General features: G+C 32.6%; 1 protein-coding gene across 1 annotated transcript in view; it reads left to right on the top strand.

Moving 5' to 3' along the window:
• The window catches only part of Lrp1b (low density lipoprotein receptor-related protein 1B), a 1,427,040-nt gene that overhangs the window by 1,179,415 nt on the left and 229,395 nt on the right, over positions 1-18,230 (top strand). The window contains exon 60 of the mRNA XM_013517439.1: positions 7,980-8,179. Coding sequence (XP_013372893.1) covers positions 7,980-8,179 — 200 coding nt within the window. The remainder of the gene's footprint in view (positions 1-7,979; positions 8,180-18,230) is intronic.

Below are 18,230 nucleotides of genomic sequence, written 5' to 3'. Positions count from 1 at the left end.
CTTTGTTATCTTTTAAAATATTTTCTTTACCATAGCAACAGGAAGTTCAAAAGAGTGTCACTGTGTTTTACCTACAAGAGATTCATAAAAGTCTGTTTATGTGGATGTTTCAGGAAATAATGATTATCATCTGTTTTCATTCATAAAGATGTGAATATTGTAATTATTTCACTATTGACTCAGAAACTATTTTTGCGCATCCAAACCTGTGGGGCTTTTTTCAAAATCAATATAATTGAGTTAGCTTCCCATTTTATAATACTAAAAATGCTTCACTTTTTCATGAAAAGAACATTACCTGTTTAATAATAGCAGTCATGTAGAATTTCCTGTTTATGAAGCAAAAACTATATCCTAGCCTAATAAAGCAGCTGAATCTAGCTTTAGATTTTATGTCTCTCAGGTTACAGTTATTGCACCATAAAATGAAAGCAGTCTTAAGTTATCATCAGCATAAACCCATACATTAAATCTGTCAATTAAAACAACAAAGTACTGTATTATTGCAGATGTGATAAAAGACTCCCTTGACTTCATTTTTGGGTAATATTTGGATTATAATGTGTATCTGAGACATAACGACCAAATAAACAAATAAGTTTAGATCTTTGCATGAAACAATTAAAGCCATCTACTTTAGTAGCTACTATTTAATGCACCTTTTAGTTGTTGCTGTTTCCTGCTTCTCCAGAGTGAAATAACGAGCGATTTGTATTTTAACTTTTGTAAGATGAGGTTCATGTTGAAAATGCCTTCGGCACAGGAAATATTGTGCAGTCCTGCTTCAGAAATGACGATTTAAATTGTAAGATCATTTAATAAAAATGCAATTAAACCCTTCCTTCCATATCAGATTACCAGTGTGATTTGCAAATAATTCTGATATGCCAATACTGCTTTGATTTCTGTCCTGACACTTGATAAGTGATCAGGCAAGGATGTACTTAATGAACACTTGTCAGACTAATGTAATGAAACAACAAAACTTTTAGGAGGTATGTAGGTGGCCGTTGTATATTTTATTAATAGTATGCCAACTATCACAATATCAATGTAGATAGAATAGTAACAGCAGTAAAAATGCAAATAAGTCATCTTCCTGTTACATTTAAATTCAGTTAAAATTCTAATTTTTTTCACAGTTTTACCCTAATCATCCAATTATATAGTCTAATTTTTGAATCAGTGTTCTAACTGATAATACTTTTTAGGTGATTGAAATAATTTACATTCAATATTTGTAACATTATCCTTCATGAAGGATATTATGTAAGCATTTCAAAGGATTGATTTTTCCATTTTTTTGACAATTAATATTTCATTTCAGTTTATCATAACAAAAGTCTAATACAAAGCATATTTTGGATAGTGTTAAATTTCTTAATATTTAATAGTCACTAAAAAGTAAATCATGGACCTACTTAAAAGAAAAAAAATCTAATTATTCATGTAGTCAACACATTTTAGATTGTAGTTAGTATATCTCTGACACTGCTCTAGTTAGAAATAAATATAAAAATAAGGAACAGTGTCATTTTATCATCAGTAACTAAACGGGTAAAAATAATTCCACTACAATGCAATTGCTCCTAAGGTAGGAAAAAGTAGAAAACGTATCTATCTCAAGTAGAGTCAGAGATAGCTTCCTGGACAATAATGATAGGAAAGAAATAGCCTGGTGCTCTGATGTGCTTTAGGGCAGTTATTTCTGGCTGAAAACACAGGCCTTCTAAGAATACACAGACGCACAGAAAAGCACAGCACATACAACCGATTGCAAGGAACACATACAGACTGGAACAAATCAGTCGTATGGAACCGTGGAGCTAGTTCATGCTGTACAGTAAGAGAGAACCAAGAGTAAATCCAAACACCGTACAACACAGTCGAAACAAACAAACAACCCTTCCTTGTGGGGCTTTGGCTACAGAGAAGACAGGGAAAGAAGTATATACAAGAGAGGCAAATCATCAGTTTGAAGACCTGCAGGGATTGAGAGTTTCCATATGCAAACAAGGAAAAGAAAGGTAACTACCTTTCTTTTCTAATGCTAATTTCTCTAGCATTATATAAAATGGAAAACTATCTCACAGTTTTCTTACTTTAGACACATGTTCTGCACACAAAATCTCCAGTGAAGATACAATTATTGTTGTTCCTTTTCTTAGCATTTAATGTCAAACTGGCCAACTGGCTTTCTCAGTCATTTATGTAGTAAGAAGTATAAAATTGGGGATTTAACTCAGTTTTCAGGCTTTGGTCCTATGTTTTTCTTACTACAGCATGTCCCTGTTTCCAGTAACAAGATGATCTTAGGGGCTGGGGATTTAGCTCAGCGGCACAGTGCCTGCCTGGCAAGTGTGATGTCGTCAGTTCGATTCCCAGTACCAGAAAAAATAAAATAAAATAAAATAAATAAAATAAAATAAAAAAAGATGGTCTTGTACAAGGAGCATAGTTTTTAAGAGCTACTTGAAGAAGAATAAAGAAAATAGAGCACAAAATCTTGTACTTGTTCCATTTTAACAAGCAACCTTTTAAATCTATCAAAATTAGCACACATGACTTGAGTTTTTGGAAATAAAGGCAGTTTTCAAAATCTTTAAAAATATGCATTATTTTACATTTTTTTTTTCTGTTTTTCACTGCTGGGGATCAAACCTAAGACCTCCTCATAGGTCACCGAACTCCACCATTAACCTCATACCTTAATTTGTAGAAATTTGTTTTCTATTCTTGATATTACTTTAGCAAACCCACAAAAAATAATAGTAGAAGCTATTTTATTTGGAATATATGTTAGAGAAAATATGTGGACACTTTATGTACTTAATATCTTTTGCAATTATTGCAAATGTAGGTAATGATATACAAATAAATTTGGAGAGGCATTCTATGCTTCTATAGTTTAGTTTACGCTGGTCTTTAAGCTTAGAATATCCTTCTATTTCTCTAAGAGAAATAGAGATGAGCAAAACTATTACCTCCTCTGTGAAACATTCACTACCTCGGTCCCAGTGGCCACCCCACGGTCAACATTTTAGCATTACATGAATATTTTTGATGTAAAAGTTTTATCCTTCCATCTAGGTGAGTTGTTTTAGCACCATGACCATGTCTTTGTAAGTGTTTGTGCTTAACATAGAGACTGTACAATTCATCATTGAAGGAAATAGTAAATGTGCAACTGGTTGTAGACAGAGCAGGGTGTTAGAGCTACAGGGACATTATCTTCACCTATGCTTAAACCAGTGCATTCATATGTAAACGATCTGAATGTTTCAAAGAGAAGTGTCATGAGGGAACTTTTACTGTGACAGAGTGAAAAGCTACTGAAATGAAACTGAGATTTCTGATTTCGGTGGGGAAGCACAGAAATGTTTCTTTAAATTTTGAAACCACATAAGAAGAAATTTTTCCACCAATTTTCAAATCCGTACAGTTATCTGACTTCTGTATTCTCATATATATGAAAAATTCTCAGGGATTGAATATAAATGATTAACTGTATAACTGAGAATCACAAATATCTTCAGATGAAAGAAACATCTCTAAATATTGACTAATTTCAGAAAAAAAAACAAAATCAATCACATTTCTATATAATTTTTTTTTTTTTTTTTGGTCTTTTGAGACAGAGTCTTGCTATGCAGTTCAGGCTGGCCTTGAGCTCACTTTGTAGCCCAGGCTGGTCTCGAACTGGCAACGATCTTCCTGCTGCAGCCTCTGGAGTGATGGGATTACAGGAGTGTGCCCCCACACCCTGCACTATATAATTCATTTTAAAGAAATATATTGCATTATGTTTAAATGTAAAAGACATGTTGAAAATGAAGTATGCTGCTATGACTACAAGTAGACATTTCTGTACATGCTTATCTTTTGTTAAGCCTGTAAATGAGATTTAAGTATGGAAAGGAAATGACATTTAGTCATGGAAAGTTAGCTACTTCATAAATCCTATGTTACAGATACTAATACTTTATTCAGCTAAAGGATGTTTTTCAATGAAATGTAGTATTTACATAAGTTTCTTCTAATTCATAAATAGGCAAATTATGCAATAACATGCATAAAATCCAGGCAGATCACATAATAATATAACCTAGAGGCCAGAAGTAACATGCTAGGTGGATATTATTAAGCCAAAAAGTATAATAATGTACATATTCCATATCTTGTATAGTTAAAATCATAAGTAATATCTAATATTTATTGGAGATTTTCTGTGTGCTCACCAATATTCCAGATTTGTTCTATGCATTTTCTCATTTAATACTAAAATGACTCTATGAGAAGAAAAGATTATTGGCTCTTTTCAAAATTAGAGTAGGTTCTTGGCTCAAGCAGGCTAATTTCCAGGTTTGCAATGCTAGTAATGGGAGGACATAGGATTTGAACCTAGGTGATCCACCCATTCCTTGGGTTTGTCTGAGATCTACAACTGCTTATTAGATGGAAAGCTAGTCTGCAAATTTAGTAGACACAAACTTATTCCAATAGTGTCATTATTGTAATCTCTTATATTCTCAGTATCACTGAAGGCCTGAAAAATTGTGAAATAATTTTATCTTAATATGCTTTAATTTTTAATATTTTTCCTACCAAATTCTACTGAATTTACTTGGATATCTTTCCAAGCACATGTATTTACTTCTGTGTCCCCAGTACTTAGAGATATCGGCTACACAATATAATCTCAGTGAATCATTGTTTCAAAATAAGGTTCTCTGTCCCCTAAATATGCCCTTGGGATTTATTAGGGACATTCTATCTCTGAATGGTTGAGTATAGTTCTGTGATTACATAGCATGAGACTCTATGTCATATTGTGTTATTCAACTACAAAAATAATAAGAAGAGAAATTCTGTAGAACAGAAATGACTGAAGCGTCCTTTTGCTATTACCAAAAAATATTTGATTAGAGATATTATAACTCCTTCAGAGCATCACAGTATCATTTGGCATTTTAAAGGTTGCAAGGAGGCCTGCAATAAAAAACCAAGACAAACAAACAAACAAACAAAAAAAGACCTGTATTTTACAAAGGTGTTCTTATATATTTTTGGTCTTCTCATTTACCTTGAAAATGTGAACATTAATCAAGGAATAATTTGTCGAGAGCAGAGGGGGCAAAGCGAGGGAAGTCTTTATGGAAATATTTTTATAATTGAAGAAGCATGAACCAGGCAAATGATAAGATCAAATTACAGAAGTGAAAATGTGAGATTATAAATAAAATCTCCCACTAGAGCTGTATTTCATACATTTTATAAGTAAGGAGTAATTTTGAGAAGTATATTTTGGCTCAATAAATAATCAAGGCCTTGGATATCAGGGATAGGATTTCATACCTGTGATTTTATCAGATTTATTCTGAGTGATATAGCAGATATTGGACTTTATGAATGATGCCTTTTCTCTTTTTAATATCTTGGTGCATGAATGTAATACTAATTGGATGGCAAAGTTTATAGTAATTTGATGATTTGGAATTGCATTTATATGGACGTTACACCATTTAAAATTTGCAATTTATTAATGACTTTGAAAACATCACTAATAGCCAATGATTTCAAATATTTTAGTGACAGAATTTCACTGTTAAGATATTTTATTTGCAAGAACAAGTATATCTAAAGTGTTCATTTAAGTACACATATGAAGATATCTCTAATCAAACCATTTTAATTTTGTTATCAAGAACACTGGAATATTACTTTCACCTTTTTTATTCATTTGTACACATTTATTAAAGTAATACATAAAAGCAAAAATGAATTTAATCAAATAAGGTATATGACAGCATCTGAAATAAGAATATTCTCTTCAGTATGAAAAAATGTATGATATCAACATTCTCAAAAGTCATGGACAGTTAGACAAAAAGCCACATTCTGATTTGCTTCAAAAAAATAAATCTCATTGCATTATGACTTCTGTCAGATACAATTTCTTATTTTGTATCTATTCTCCCATTACTTATTTATAGAGAACAAGGTGCTATTCAGTAACTTTATTACAAAGGACTGGATTGTGTGTTTCTGTAGAAGGTATATTTCACTGACATACATTTGCTTTTCAAAAGAATAACATACTAAAAATAATTTAACATTCAAAGACACAAATCTTGTTCTGAGGGACTTAATATCTATTATTCCTTGCTGATCTGAAATCTTCAAAATGTGTTCAGAATTAATATAGACGTATTGAAACTATTGAATAACAATTACAGTGTTGCCCTAGGAAAGGTAAGCTTGATATTTAGACTCAAGTAAGTTTTGATTTTCAGATCAGTCTTTTTTCCTCTGCTCACACATTCCCACCTTTTGTGGAGTCTCTAGAAGAAATGCATTTCTTCTTTCAAATACCATACTTAATTAAGCTTCCAAAGCTACTTATAATCAAAAATATTTTTGTTATCCATATAACACATGCTTTTATTAAAAAAAAGATAATTTACACAAAAAATGATTGTCAACACAAAACATGATTGTCTTATTTATGACTGTTACTGCTAACTCTGTATTTCAGGAACCATTTTCCTGAAAACATTTATTAATTTTCCAGTGTATAAGTATAATATTAAATATAGTTACTTTAAAATTGATAATAAAAATATATTTTAAAGGACTTTTTAATTTTAAAACAAATATTCCAGTTTGTAACCATTATATAATAATTTCATGCCATATTATTTGAATTACACATTTGCCAAATCTGAAGAATTAATTACCAGAGATTATACTTAGCAAAAGAAATAGAAAACCTTACGTAGGTTAATACAATTTAATTTTAAATTTACATAGGAAAAGATCATAAAAGATTCTGTAACTCAAGTCTTCTGTTATGTAGATAAGGAAGCATATTATACATAACAGAGTAACTTCTGTGTACTTTATACTTTGATAAAAAATAGTTAAAGACAGAAATTTCTAAGGCATGCATTGCTTATTATTTGTATCTTATGGAATTTTAAACTAAAACTGAGTAGTTCTTGTATTGATGGCAGCAATATTACTTTCTTCATTTTTCTGCCCTCCCCTCTAAAACGCCCTACCCTGGAACTTCTAATAGCATGATTTCAAGCAGAGTTTTGCATTAGAACTTTCTTTGAGGATAGAAATTCTATCTATCTGTGCTGTTGGATATATCACCCACAATACCTTTGTTGTTATTGGACACTTTAAATGTCGCTGCTGTGAGGATCAATCCAGGTCATATAATTTTATTTTGTTTTAATAATTTTAAACTGAAACTATCATAACTGGCTGTTAGTTACCACATTGACTTAGTTACTTTTCTCTTGTTGCTGAGTCAAAATACTTGACACCCAAAGTTACAGAGGGAATGGTTTATTTAGTTCACAGTGTGTAGAGGTTTTAGTCCGTGACAGGCTGGCTCCAAGTTAGAGTGGCTGGAGAGATGGGTATCACAGGGTAGACCTAGTTCACGGCAAGCAGAAGACAGCAGAAGCAAGCAAGTAAGGGGCATCTTACTGCACCTTTTTATTTTATCCGGACTACTTAGAGCATCTGTAATCCTAGAAACTCTGAGCCTAGAATTGCACCATGAATCAATCCCAGTGTCACATACTCTAGATCCAGCCACCTCTGTGAAAGCCCCACCTACGACTGTGTGAGACATGGGGAGACAAATAGACACAAGTCGTAAAACACATAGAAGTATTCAAACAAATGACACAGACACCTTTATTTTTGTTTTAGATTTCCTATAGATAAGAAAATGAGGGACAGCAAGAGAGACAGAGGCATAGGCACTGGCGCAATTTTATTCATCCAAAATTAAGATGTTTCTCGAACAGTTTGGGGCAACTATCATTTTTTGACACTTGCAAAATTATTCAGAGTGATAACAAGAGTTAACTGGGGAAGAGTTGAGCAAAAAAAGTGACATGTTTTTGATGTTTCACGCTTGGGTCATTTGTAAACAAATGGTTCTTGCTTTTCTTTCCCAGGTATTTGTATTGGATTGACTGTTGTGAGTATCCTCACATTGGCCGTGTTGGCATGGATGGAACCAACCAGAGTGTTGTCATAGAAACCAAAATTTCCAGGCCTATGGCACTAACAATAGATTACGTCAACCATAGACTCTATTGGGCTGATGAAAATCACATTGAATTTAGCAACATGGATGGATCTCATAGGTACAAAGGTTGGTATAGTGGTGCAAATAAGTCAGTGTGTTACTGGTGTAAAAAATTCATTTAAAAACTATATATTTATTTTGTATGATTTCTTCCATCCAAAACATTTCTTAATTTAAGGTTCCAGTGCTAGAGTCCTTTATCACATTATTAAATTGTAAATAGATATATTTATTCAAAACTGTAATTTATATGTAGATAATTTTGATAATGTTAATATTTCGGCATTACTTTCCAATTTTTTTAGTAAATGAATGACATAAATATTTACATATATCCTAATTGTAATAGAAGGCTATTGCTCATAAACTATTACTACAATCTAGTAGGATTTGTGTTCTCTCTTTAAAACCTGAGTATATTTCTTTATATATGCTGAGATAATATCATTTAAAATTTATCCATTGAACTATGTACAGGACTGAATTTATTATTTTCTAATCAACTGCAGTAGCAAATATTAACATGAAAAAAAAGTTTTCAAAAAAGACTAACATTTAGGAAATAATGTAAAATGAATGGATACAAAATTTTACAGATACTTCAGTTTTTCACTTATATAAGTTAATAGACTAAAAAAACACTATTTAATCAAACAAAATGAAAGAATTACATATAGGTGAAGAAAACAGTAGAATAATGAATAAGGAAGAGCTTAGTAGAGAAAATGATAATTTAAGATGAAGTAATAAAAATGACAGTGGACAAAGGTATAATAGTGAAGTGAAAATTTGAAGGAAAACAATAAGCATGGAAAAAAAATTGCAGTAATTCAAATGACCCCCCAAAAAATCTGAATTCAGGTAGTTTTGTAAGGGCTAAAATTTTCCACTAAAAAAAGAAATAAGAGTATTATGCTTTGGTGCTTTTCACATCATCTTTATTATCAGGTAGTTTGATTTCCAAGCATCTCTTAATTACAATTTCCAAGAAAAGTCCCAAATAAAGTGTAGCTGTTTATATGGTGTAGATTATGTGATACCTTTCTTCTTTGGGATTAAATTTGTGGCAGACTCCCTGGAGAAGGAAATAAGAGGAGGAATAGGAAGGAAGGGATGGTTAGTACTAAGCATCAACTGAGACCTTGGGAAAGAGGCTGGTTTGAAGATCTAAGAAGGATGAGGTCACTGAATTTCTTTTCTAAGTGGCATAAAAGGAACTAAAGTCAAATTACTTTACAATTTTACCCAAATTCCTCTCAACTGGCTCTTAAACAGACCCATCCTTCTAACTAGAAATGCTGACAGGAAGCTTTTAGAGAAGGTTTTATAAGGGTAAGAGTCCTAAGATATAATGAGTATATTCAGATGAATCATTTATTTAAGCGTTGACATTCCAATTATGGTGATAAAAAAACTCATCAGAATACAATTTCAGTGAAGGATTATTTAAAGATCACTTTAGAATTTTAATTACAACAAAAGTAATGTTGACAAACAGAATTCACACTTAGCATTCAGAAGTTATGTCTCCCCCAAAGAATCAATAATGAATTATTCGGCATCATTCTTGGATTATATAATTGAAAGTTTTATTGTGGAAATTAGTGTCTCCCTATGAAACTATGAGCATGCCTGCATTTAAACAGCCATACAAAATACTAGGCTATTGGGAATGTATTAATTTCTGTGAAACTTTCCTCTTTAATAAAGTGCATATAATTTTTTTAGGAAAATACTTAGAAACATATTGCAGTACCAAATTCTTGCCTTAATCTGAACCTTTGGTATTTCAATAACAAAAGATTATAGTTAAAAATAATATTAGGATTATTAAATACTATTTATCCTCTGGATATTGTCTTAAATAATGTTATTTTAAGTACTGTACCATAGAGGATTGCCTAGTGATTTGAAAAACCAACACTACAAAGTTAAATGCATGTGAACAAAGTGTTTTGGAATCATGCTACTGGTGGTGACTTTGGGTAGAGGAACATATTAGCAGGGAGAAATTGTACTAAATTTCTTAAAAACTATTTTCCTGAAATATTGTTGTGTGTTACTAATTTTTTTAAAGTTTGAGTTTCAAAATTGCCTTGAGGCTCAGGCGGGGAGTAAAGGGAAGCAAAAGAGTAACTGCCACCAGAAATTCTTTCTCCTGAGGGTTTCTCAGAAAGACTGCTGAAAAGTTCATTAAGTGCCTTATTAGACACCTGCCAATACCTGAATGCTGTATAGTAATTACCAGGCAGTTACTAATGCGGTGCTAATTGTTGTTTCCCTGAATTAGGCCAGCTCCATAGCCAATGAGGGAAAGAGCCATTTACTTGCTATTTACTTTGCAAAGAGGATTATTTTTCTCTTTCTATTTGTGCCGTGCGGATGTAGAGAATAATGTGCACGTATTGGTATATATGAGACTTCTTGTATCAGTAACAGCTATATTATTAGCTTGGTCACTAACCATTTGTTCTCATCCAGGTCAGAAGTAACTGTTCTTATTTATTTTCTTTGTTAAATCAGAAGCCAAGGTCTTCAGGAAAGGACATAACAGTCAAGACAAAGTAATTGGAAAATATTAAGAGTGTCTGAAAACTTTCAGAGTATTGACTTTTCACAAGCTGTGTTAGCGATGCAGAAAAGTTAACTCTGAATAAAATTTCATGATTTAAAACGTTTTCTTCCTAAACATGTCCTTCATTAAACTGTATACAGTTCCCTAAGAGAAGAGTCATTTCTGCAACCCAAATATCTGTGAAGTTTCTAACTTCTGTGCCTTAATCAAGAGATGGTGATATTTTGTTCATTTATTTGGTTTTTGTAAACAAAAGGTTAGATTAGATCCAAGGCATAAGCAGTTTCCTTGTGAATTTCTGTCTCTTTGCTAGCTCTACCCCAACTTGCCTTCCTATTAACTCAAAATAAAACCTTGCAAAGTTAAGACCTCACCCCCCACAATAAAAGACATAGTCAATTTTCTAGTTGAGGAACATAGAGACGCACTTTTAAGACATTTGAACATCTTGATATATATCTATATATACACATATATATGTATATATGCACAAATAAATGATTCTCATGGGTTTTATTACAATAATAACAGACTGATATATCAACAATATAAAAATATTAAATGATCTTACAGAATTATTGCATCAATTCATTTGATTTCATCTTTATCAGTTCACTTTAGATATTTCTGTGTGCTTTAGCTCTCCTGACTCATTTATTCAACAAACATTTACTGACCTTTTTGTACCATGCATTATGCTAGGCTTGGAGTTAGAAGGATGAGCAAGTCCCTGTCATGAAAGCAAAGGTCACTGGGAAAAACTGATGTGTATGTAAAGCCATAGGTTAGACCGAGGTTAGAAGAAGTACAGGCAAAATGTTGTGAAAATGCAGAAAGGTGGAGAGAAGCCCTTGCTGAGGTGAGCAGGTGTTTGACTGATATGAACGGTTAAGTAATACTTTCCACAGAGAGACAATGTGACAGGCATGCCTCGTATGGAGGGAACAGCATGTGCAAAGAATAATGAAATCTGGAAACATCATGGGATTTACACAGTTTTGCCATAACTGCAAGTCATATAAGAGAGAGATAATGACGTTAGATGAACAAAAGCAAATCAGGACCAGATTGTGACAAGTTTTGTGTGCTACATAATTTGGAGTTTATCCTTTAGGTTACAGGGAGCCATGGATGGCATACAGTTGATGGAGTGCTGTTATTAGATTTGACAAGAGCAGGGAAAATGAAAGACCTTGGAAGGGCAACCAATTTAGAGACTGTTAAAATATTTGAGGAGAAAATACCTGAAGTGATAATAGCTATGGGAAGAGGTCCGCTATGGTAAATTCAATAGTAATTTAGCAGATGAAATAGGAAAGACCAGGAAGCTAAATATAACTGAAATATTGGGCACTGCGTTGTAAATTTATTAAGAGAATGATTTATTGTGTTGTCCAGTTAGTTAAGGAACAAGAACAACCTTTTAATAGCTATGGATCTTACATCTATTTATACATATTTAAGGAACTGAATGTTCCACAGTGAGCCTAACTTACAGATTCTTATTGAAACTTAAAGATGTTTTTAAGATGAGTATATTAATTTTAATAGCAGAGTCAGCAAAAGAGTCATTCTAAGGTTGTGGTTTAGCATCCTTTTTTGTATCTTTCCCTGAAAAGCATTTCAGAATGCTAGTTTACCTCAAGGTTGCAGATGCAAGGAACTCCTACCTCCTACTTTATCTTAGGACATGGTGTACATGTAATGAGACAGCTGGCAGCTGAGGATGTTCTCCAAACTGGGGTCAAAGGACAAAACTGATAAATTTGAGTTACAAGTACAGCATATGTAAAATTATATATATATGCATATATATGTGCATACATATAGTATGTGTGTGGATATATACATATACATATATAGTGGAATTTATACATATGTGTGTATATATATATTTACAAATGATGTGTATATAGACCTGAATAATCCTATATATAATACATACTGTACATGTACCAGACTATTATTAGCATGTGTAGAATTATTCTGCTTTACATATACACAGAATAAATGAATAAATAAATGAATAAATAAATAAATAAAATAACAGATGGTCTACATAGCACTGATACTTTACAACCTATAACTACGGAATTCTTCAGGGAATGTCAGGCTTGGACTTTGAATAAGAAGTAATATACTTTTGCTGATATATATACATATAAGTGAAATGATCTAGAACTGGAGAAAGAAAACCCCAAGTTTTTTAAAGAAGCTGGAGAGATTTAGGAGTGAAAATTGGGTTGGGCTGCAATCAACCGCCAAACAGCTTATTTACTTTAGACAGGGTCAGTAACATCCACGAACCTCTGTTCCTCATCTATTAAAGAAAAAAAAAGATGTTAAAAAAGAAGAATTTGAGAACTAAAACTTAAAGCTTGAATCAAGCAACACTTTCAGAATCTTTGCCAAATATACCAGTTTTAGTTCAAATTAGTTTACATACGCCTTGGAGAGGCTGGACGTGTGTAATAATACAGTGATTCCTCATTTCGACTTGATGAAACTCTCAAATTGCCATTTTAAGACTCAATTTTTTCTGAGTATTATCATAACACTTCTAAATTGCGACCTGATGAAATCAACAAGGGAATAGAAAACTTGTGTTCTTTTTAGAGTTAAATTTATTTTAATATGTAAAAACAAAATGTGTACATGTTAATAATGTAAATTGATATTTCTGTGTATGCATCCATTATGTAATTTTTTAAACATGGTAGAAATATTTATCTTTTAGAAAATGTTTTATGGTGAAAACTCTGAAAATGCTTCCTTCTAGTTTTTTGGAAAGATACAATTCTTTTTGTTATATCTATAAGCCCCTTGCTATGCAGTAGCACCTCAGAACTACTTACTAAAAACCTATATTACTAAGCATTACATTTTATTCAATAGTTTATTATAGTATTTATTGACTTAGTTTTCAATGAACTTTTTCTGAGCCTGTTCTGGAATTGGAGGGGTAGGAACCATTCTCTTTTAAACAAATGGTTCAATTAGAATCTTACTGCGTCCAGTGGACCATGCTTAATTCAACGCAAGTTTTTTCCCTTAGCTGACACTCTGCAAGAAATGCCTTTTATGCCATTTCCATGAAGGTAATGGGGGTCAAAGAGATTAAATAATTTGTCCAAAATCACATATTTAGTAATCAGGTGACTCAAAAATTTAATCCAGACTAGTTCCAAAGCTTCCACTGTATGCTTTCTACTTTGAACAGGTCAGTGAAGATTTGAAGCCTACTTCTTGTAGCTGTTTTATAGAGCAAGTGTACACTCAACTAAAGGTGTGTCCACTTGATTCCCTTCAGACTGATATAAGTAATAGACATAAATTTCATTCTAAATGAGAAATAAGCAATCATACATGAACGTAATCCGGCAGAGCATCCAACCAAGAAAGAAAACATCCAACCCAAATTTTTGCTGCAGCTTCTACTGTTTCTCTGGAGAATAAGAAAAGCAATACAAATGCAAGTCACTTATACTATTAGTGTCTCTTAGATCATTAAAAAGCAAAGTTTATGCTAATATTGATTGAAGAAATTTTTATGCCCATATCTTGCACCTTGAGCGGCTTCTTTAAAGAAGCAGCTTCTTTAAGAAGCAGCGTGTAATGTATTAACTATTATTCTCCCATTATTTTATTATGAAATATTTTATCTTTTCTCCATAAAGTAAAAAAAAAAAAAAGAAGAGAAATACAGTTGTTTACTCATGTACATCTTGTGTCTAAGCTTTCTGGCTCTTGTAAAAATTATATATATATCTTTCAAGATGCATTCATTTTCCCACAAATAACTCAACTTATTCTTTCTTTATGGAAGAGGAGCGCTCCATTGTTTGTGTGATACTGCATTTTCTCTGTCCATTCATCTGTTGATGGCCATATGGGCTGTTTCCAAGATTTAGCTATTATGAACTGTGTTGCTATAAACATGGGTATTTATGTATCACTGTAATATAATATTTTTAATTCTTTGGGGACAGTACTTAGAGTTGGAATGCCTAGGTCAATTTAAATTTCTAGCTTCTGTTTTTTGAGTAGTCTGATTTCCAAACTGCTTTTACTAGTTTCAGTTCCCACCAACAGTCGGGAAGATTTCCTTTGCCCCCTAGAATTGTTGTTATTTATTTTCTTGATGATAGCCATTCTTTGTAGGGGTAAAGTGGACTCTTAGTGTTGTTTTAATTTGCATTTCTCTAGTAGCTAGTGATCACTTCTTCATGTATTAATTGGCCAACTGTACCTCTTCTCTTGTGAAGTGTCTAATCATTTCAGTTGTCCATTTAAAAAGTATTAAAAAATTGATTTTTTTGGAGGCAGGCACCACCATTAAAATTGTAGCATCTTGCTTTAGTGGGATAGTTTGATGTTAGAGTGTGTGATTTCCAAACCACATACATCTCCTCCATATAAGAAAATTTATAAATCTTGTTTGAAATTTTATGCCACTATATTTCTAAAATTTGAAACCCTTTTTGATTTATTTGGTACATTACGAGTACAGCCTTTCTCCAAATTGGTTGTCTATTGGACTCAAGTTAGAAATATCTCCTGAGTAAAAGTACAGTGATAGTTTTGCATATCTACCTCCAATTAAAGGCTGTGCTTTCCTTTTAATAAAGAGAAAATTAAATACCACAGAATATTATTGAGAACAAAAATTTCATTTTGTTCTCAACTCTTCTACTAAAGTACATAAATAAATTCTGACTTGGTTCTTAATGTCTGTTGTGCCTTTGAACTTGAGAAAACCTAGGCAGAGAGCATCTTGGTAAAGAAAAGGTAGAGAATAATGTGTGACTATTAATATTAAAGACACACCAAAACATGTTATTTCTAACTTGCAATTCTAGATAGTTTCTTTTTGATTTAATAATTTCTTTTTTTTCCAGAATCTTATTCAGTGTACTGTTAAGTGATTTAATCTTGTGTTAAATACATCGATTTTATACGTATTTATTCACCATGCTAGGAAAATTGTACATGTAGCTGTCATTTCTGTCGAGTAATAGATGTGTACAAGTCTAAACTATAGGTTATCACTGAATCACCTTATATCTTGTGGATAAATTGTTTAAGATGTTATGTAACGAGTCAACTATAGTTCTTTATTTAAAAGATAACTCCATTCTTGTATAGCAGAAGAGTCTCAGTATCAAAATATTACTACTATAGTCTATGCCTATTATTTCTTTGTTGGCCTTCGAATATAGTTCTGTGTTTGACTTAAAAATTCAATTCATAACCACTGCTGTGATAGCCTAATACTGGAAAAGGGCTTCATATTTTAACACCATACTGACAAAATAACATAAAATATATTTAAATGTCTCTTTTACGGAGGAGGAAAAAAAGAGTACTAAAAATAAGGAATATTTTGTGGTTATATATTCTGATCATCAATTGCTGTTGCAGTAGAATTGTAAGTATCCACTAAAAGTCACCAAGAAAGGGAAGAATTCAAAGGACTATCCCACTACTTTTTTTATAATATTCTAGAGTGTTTCATTCTTGGTAATATATTGTATTTTAATACTTGGGAAAAATACCTCAAAGATTCACAAATAGTTGAATTTACAGGCTATTTTATGCCAATGGTGTTGATGTGCTACTGTTTACAATACAATAAAACTTAATGAGAGAAAGCAAAATACGATTCACTTACTATAGATTTGTTCCTGAACCAGTAAAATAAATTGAATCTAATTGCTATTTCTAAAATGTCTCTTAATTTGAGTGTCAGTCATGCTGTTTGGCTTTCTCTTTGTATAGGACATGCCACGTTAAATTGCCTATGTTTAAAGAGATTATTTTTATCAGTGTCACATATGTTCCATGTACCTTTCAAAAGAATAACGTTTTAGGTACTACCTTACTTTGAGTTTTCATTCACTTTCAACAACCTTATCTATCTCAAACTTGACGTAGTAGAGCATTCATACAAGTAGCAGAGCGTTCATACAGTAGATTAGGAATTAGTAGATTTAACTCAAGTCCAGTTACTTCCCAAATCTAGGCCAGTAACTTTGTTGCATTAGTGTTCAATGTTCTTATCCATAGAGTAAGGGTTAAATGCATTTCACTGTTTTCTAAAATTTGTTGACATGAATTAGCTGAGCTTAAAATTAAAGCAGAGAAGCACTATTTGATTGATTTCCTCGCTTACCCATAGTTTTCATGATATAATACACACTAAAAGATAGTATACTTTTCTTATCTCTCTTTATTCTAGAAGAATGTTTATAATTGCAGAAAAGTGAGAAGACACTAAATTTGTGTAAGTGACTTTACTTGATGTCTACCCCAAAGATATCTCAAAGATATTAATATCTGTCCAAATGTATTTTATATGCAATTTTTATTAGAACTTTCTAATGAAGATCTTCTTAATGAACAGATATGTAGAATTTCATAACTTTTATATTTAGTACTGCTGGTAAAGCTAGGTATTTCCAAGTACCTATGAAGGTTCCTATCACCTGGAAAAAGACCCAGAAAATTTCAGAACAACAAGAATTTACCTTTGCTAATATTTCTTTGCTTACTTCAGAGGTGAAAATGAATGTTAATATCAAGAAAGGACAATACTTTTGCTATCTAGGCAAAGTTGAGTTCTCAAAAATGAATGTGACGCATATTTCACAATCGAATCCCCAAATTTTCACATTCACTAATGTGGTGAATTAACTAATGGTCAACTTGGAACACCCTGCTGAACTGAGTCAGCATGGTTCTGGGTGTGGAAGGCCCACCTGAGGATTGTTACTCATAGCATAAAAGGAAAACTGGAGGGGACAATGTTGCCACCGTTGCTGGAGAAGCTTGTCTGGCTGGTTTTCCTGGTATGAACTCAGCCACTGTCATCATCAGAGGAGCTCAGGTCCTTGCTGTTCCTGAGGATGGCTGCATTTCTCTTTACAGGAGCTCTGGTCTTTACCTTGAGCATCACTTCCTGGCTTTAGTGCAGATCACTCATTCTACTGGCACAGATCCTTCCCCACTCCAACACAGACTTCCTAGTTTCCACCACTGGCCTTTGGGCCTTCCCAGTGCCGATTCTTGATACAGACTTGCATGAGACATTGTCATGGGACCTGGGCATCCAGCTGGACTGGTGGAGGACATTGCCATGGGCTCCAGGTCTTTAGCTGGACTTGTGCAAGACATTGCCATGTGATGCTGGCCCTCAACTGGATTCTTTGGGTGTTTAGTGTGTGGACAGATCTCTTGTACTCTTCTGAATTTGATTTTTTGAGTGAATATTGTAAAATAAACTTTTAAATTATTAAGTCTATTCCCTGCAAACCCTGACCATAATTAACAAGTTTATCCTTTTTAGTTGCTAACTTACTGAAATGGCCATATTTGACCTCCTATTTTGATAATTTAAACACAGATGAAATAGGACATGGGTAAAATTATATTATATGAGATAGTCCCAATCTGATAGAGAGTGTGTATTATTTGTGCTAAGAAGATAGACCAATGACAATCAATACTAGAAACAGATGGACTACAAATTCCTTTAATAATAGC

The sequence above is a fragment of the Chinchilla lanigera genome, unplaced genomic scaffold, assembly GCF_000276665.1.
Source record: "Chinchilla lanigera isolate Chin_1 unplaced genomic scaffold, ChiLan1.0 scaffold00039, whole genome shotgun sequence".
Lineage (NCBI taxonomy): Eukaryota > Metazoa > Chordata > Mammalia > Rodentia > Chinchillidae > Chinchilla > Chinchilla lanigera.
Note: the sequence above shows the minus strand (reverse complement) of the source record. Positions and strands in the feature narration are given on the sequence as shown.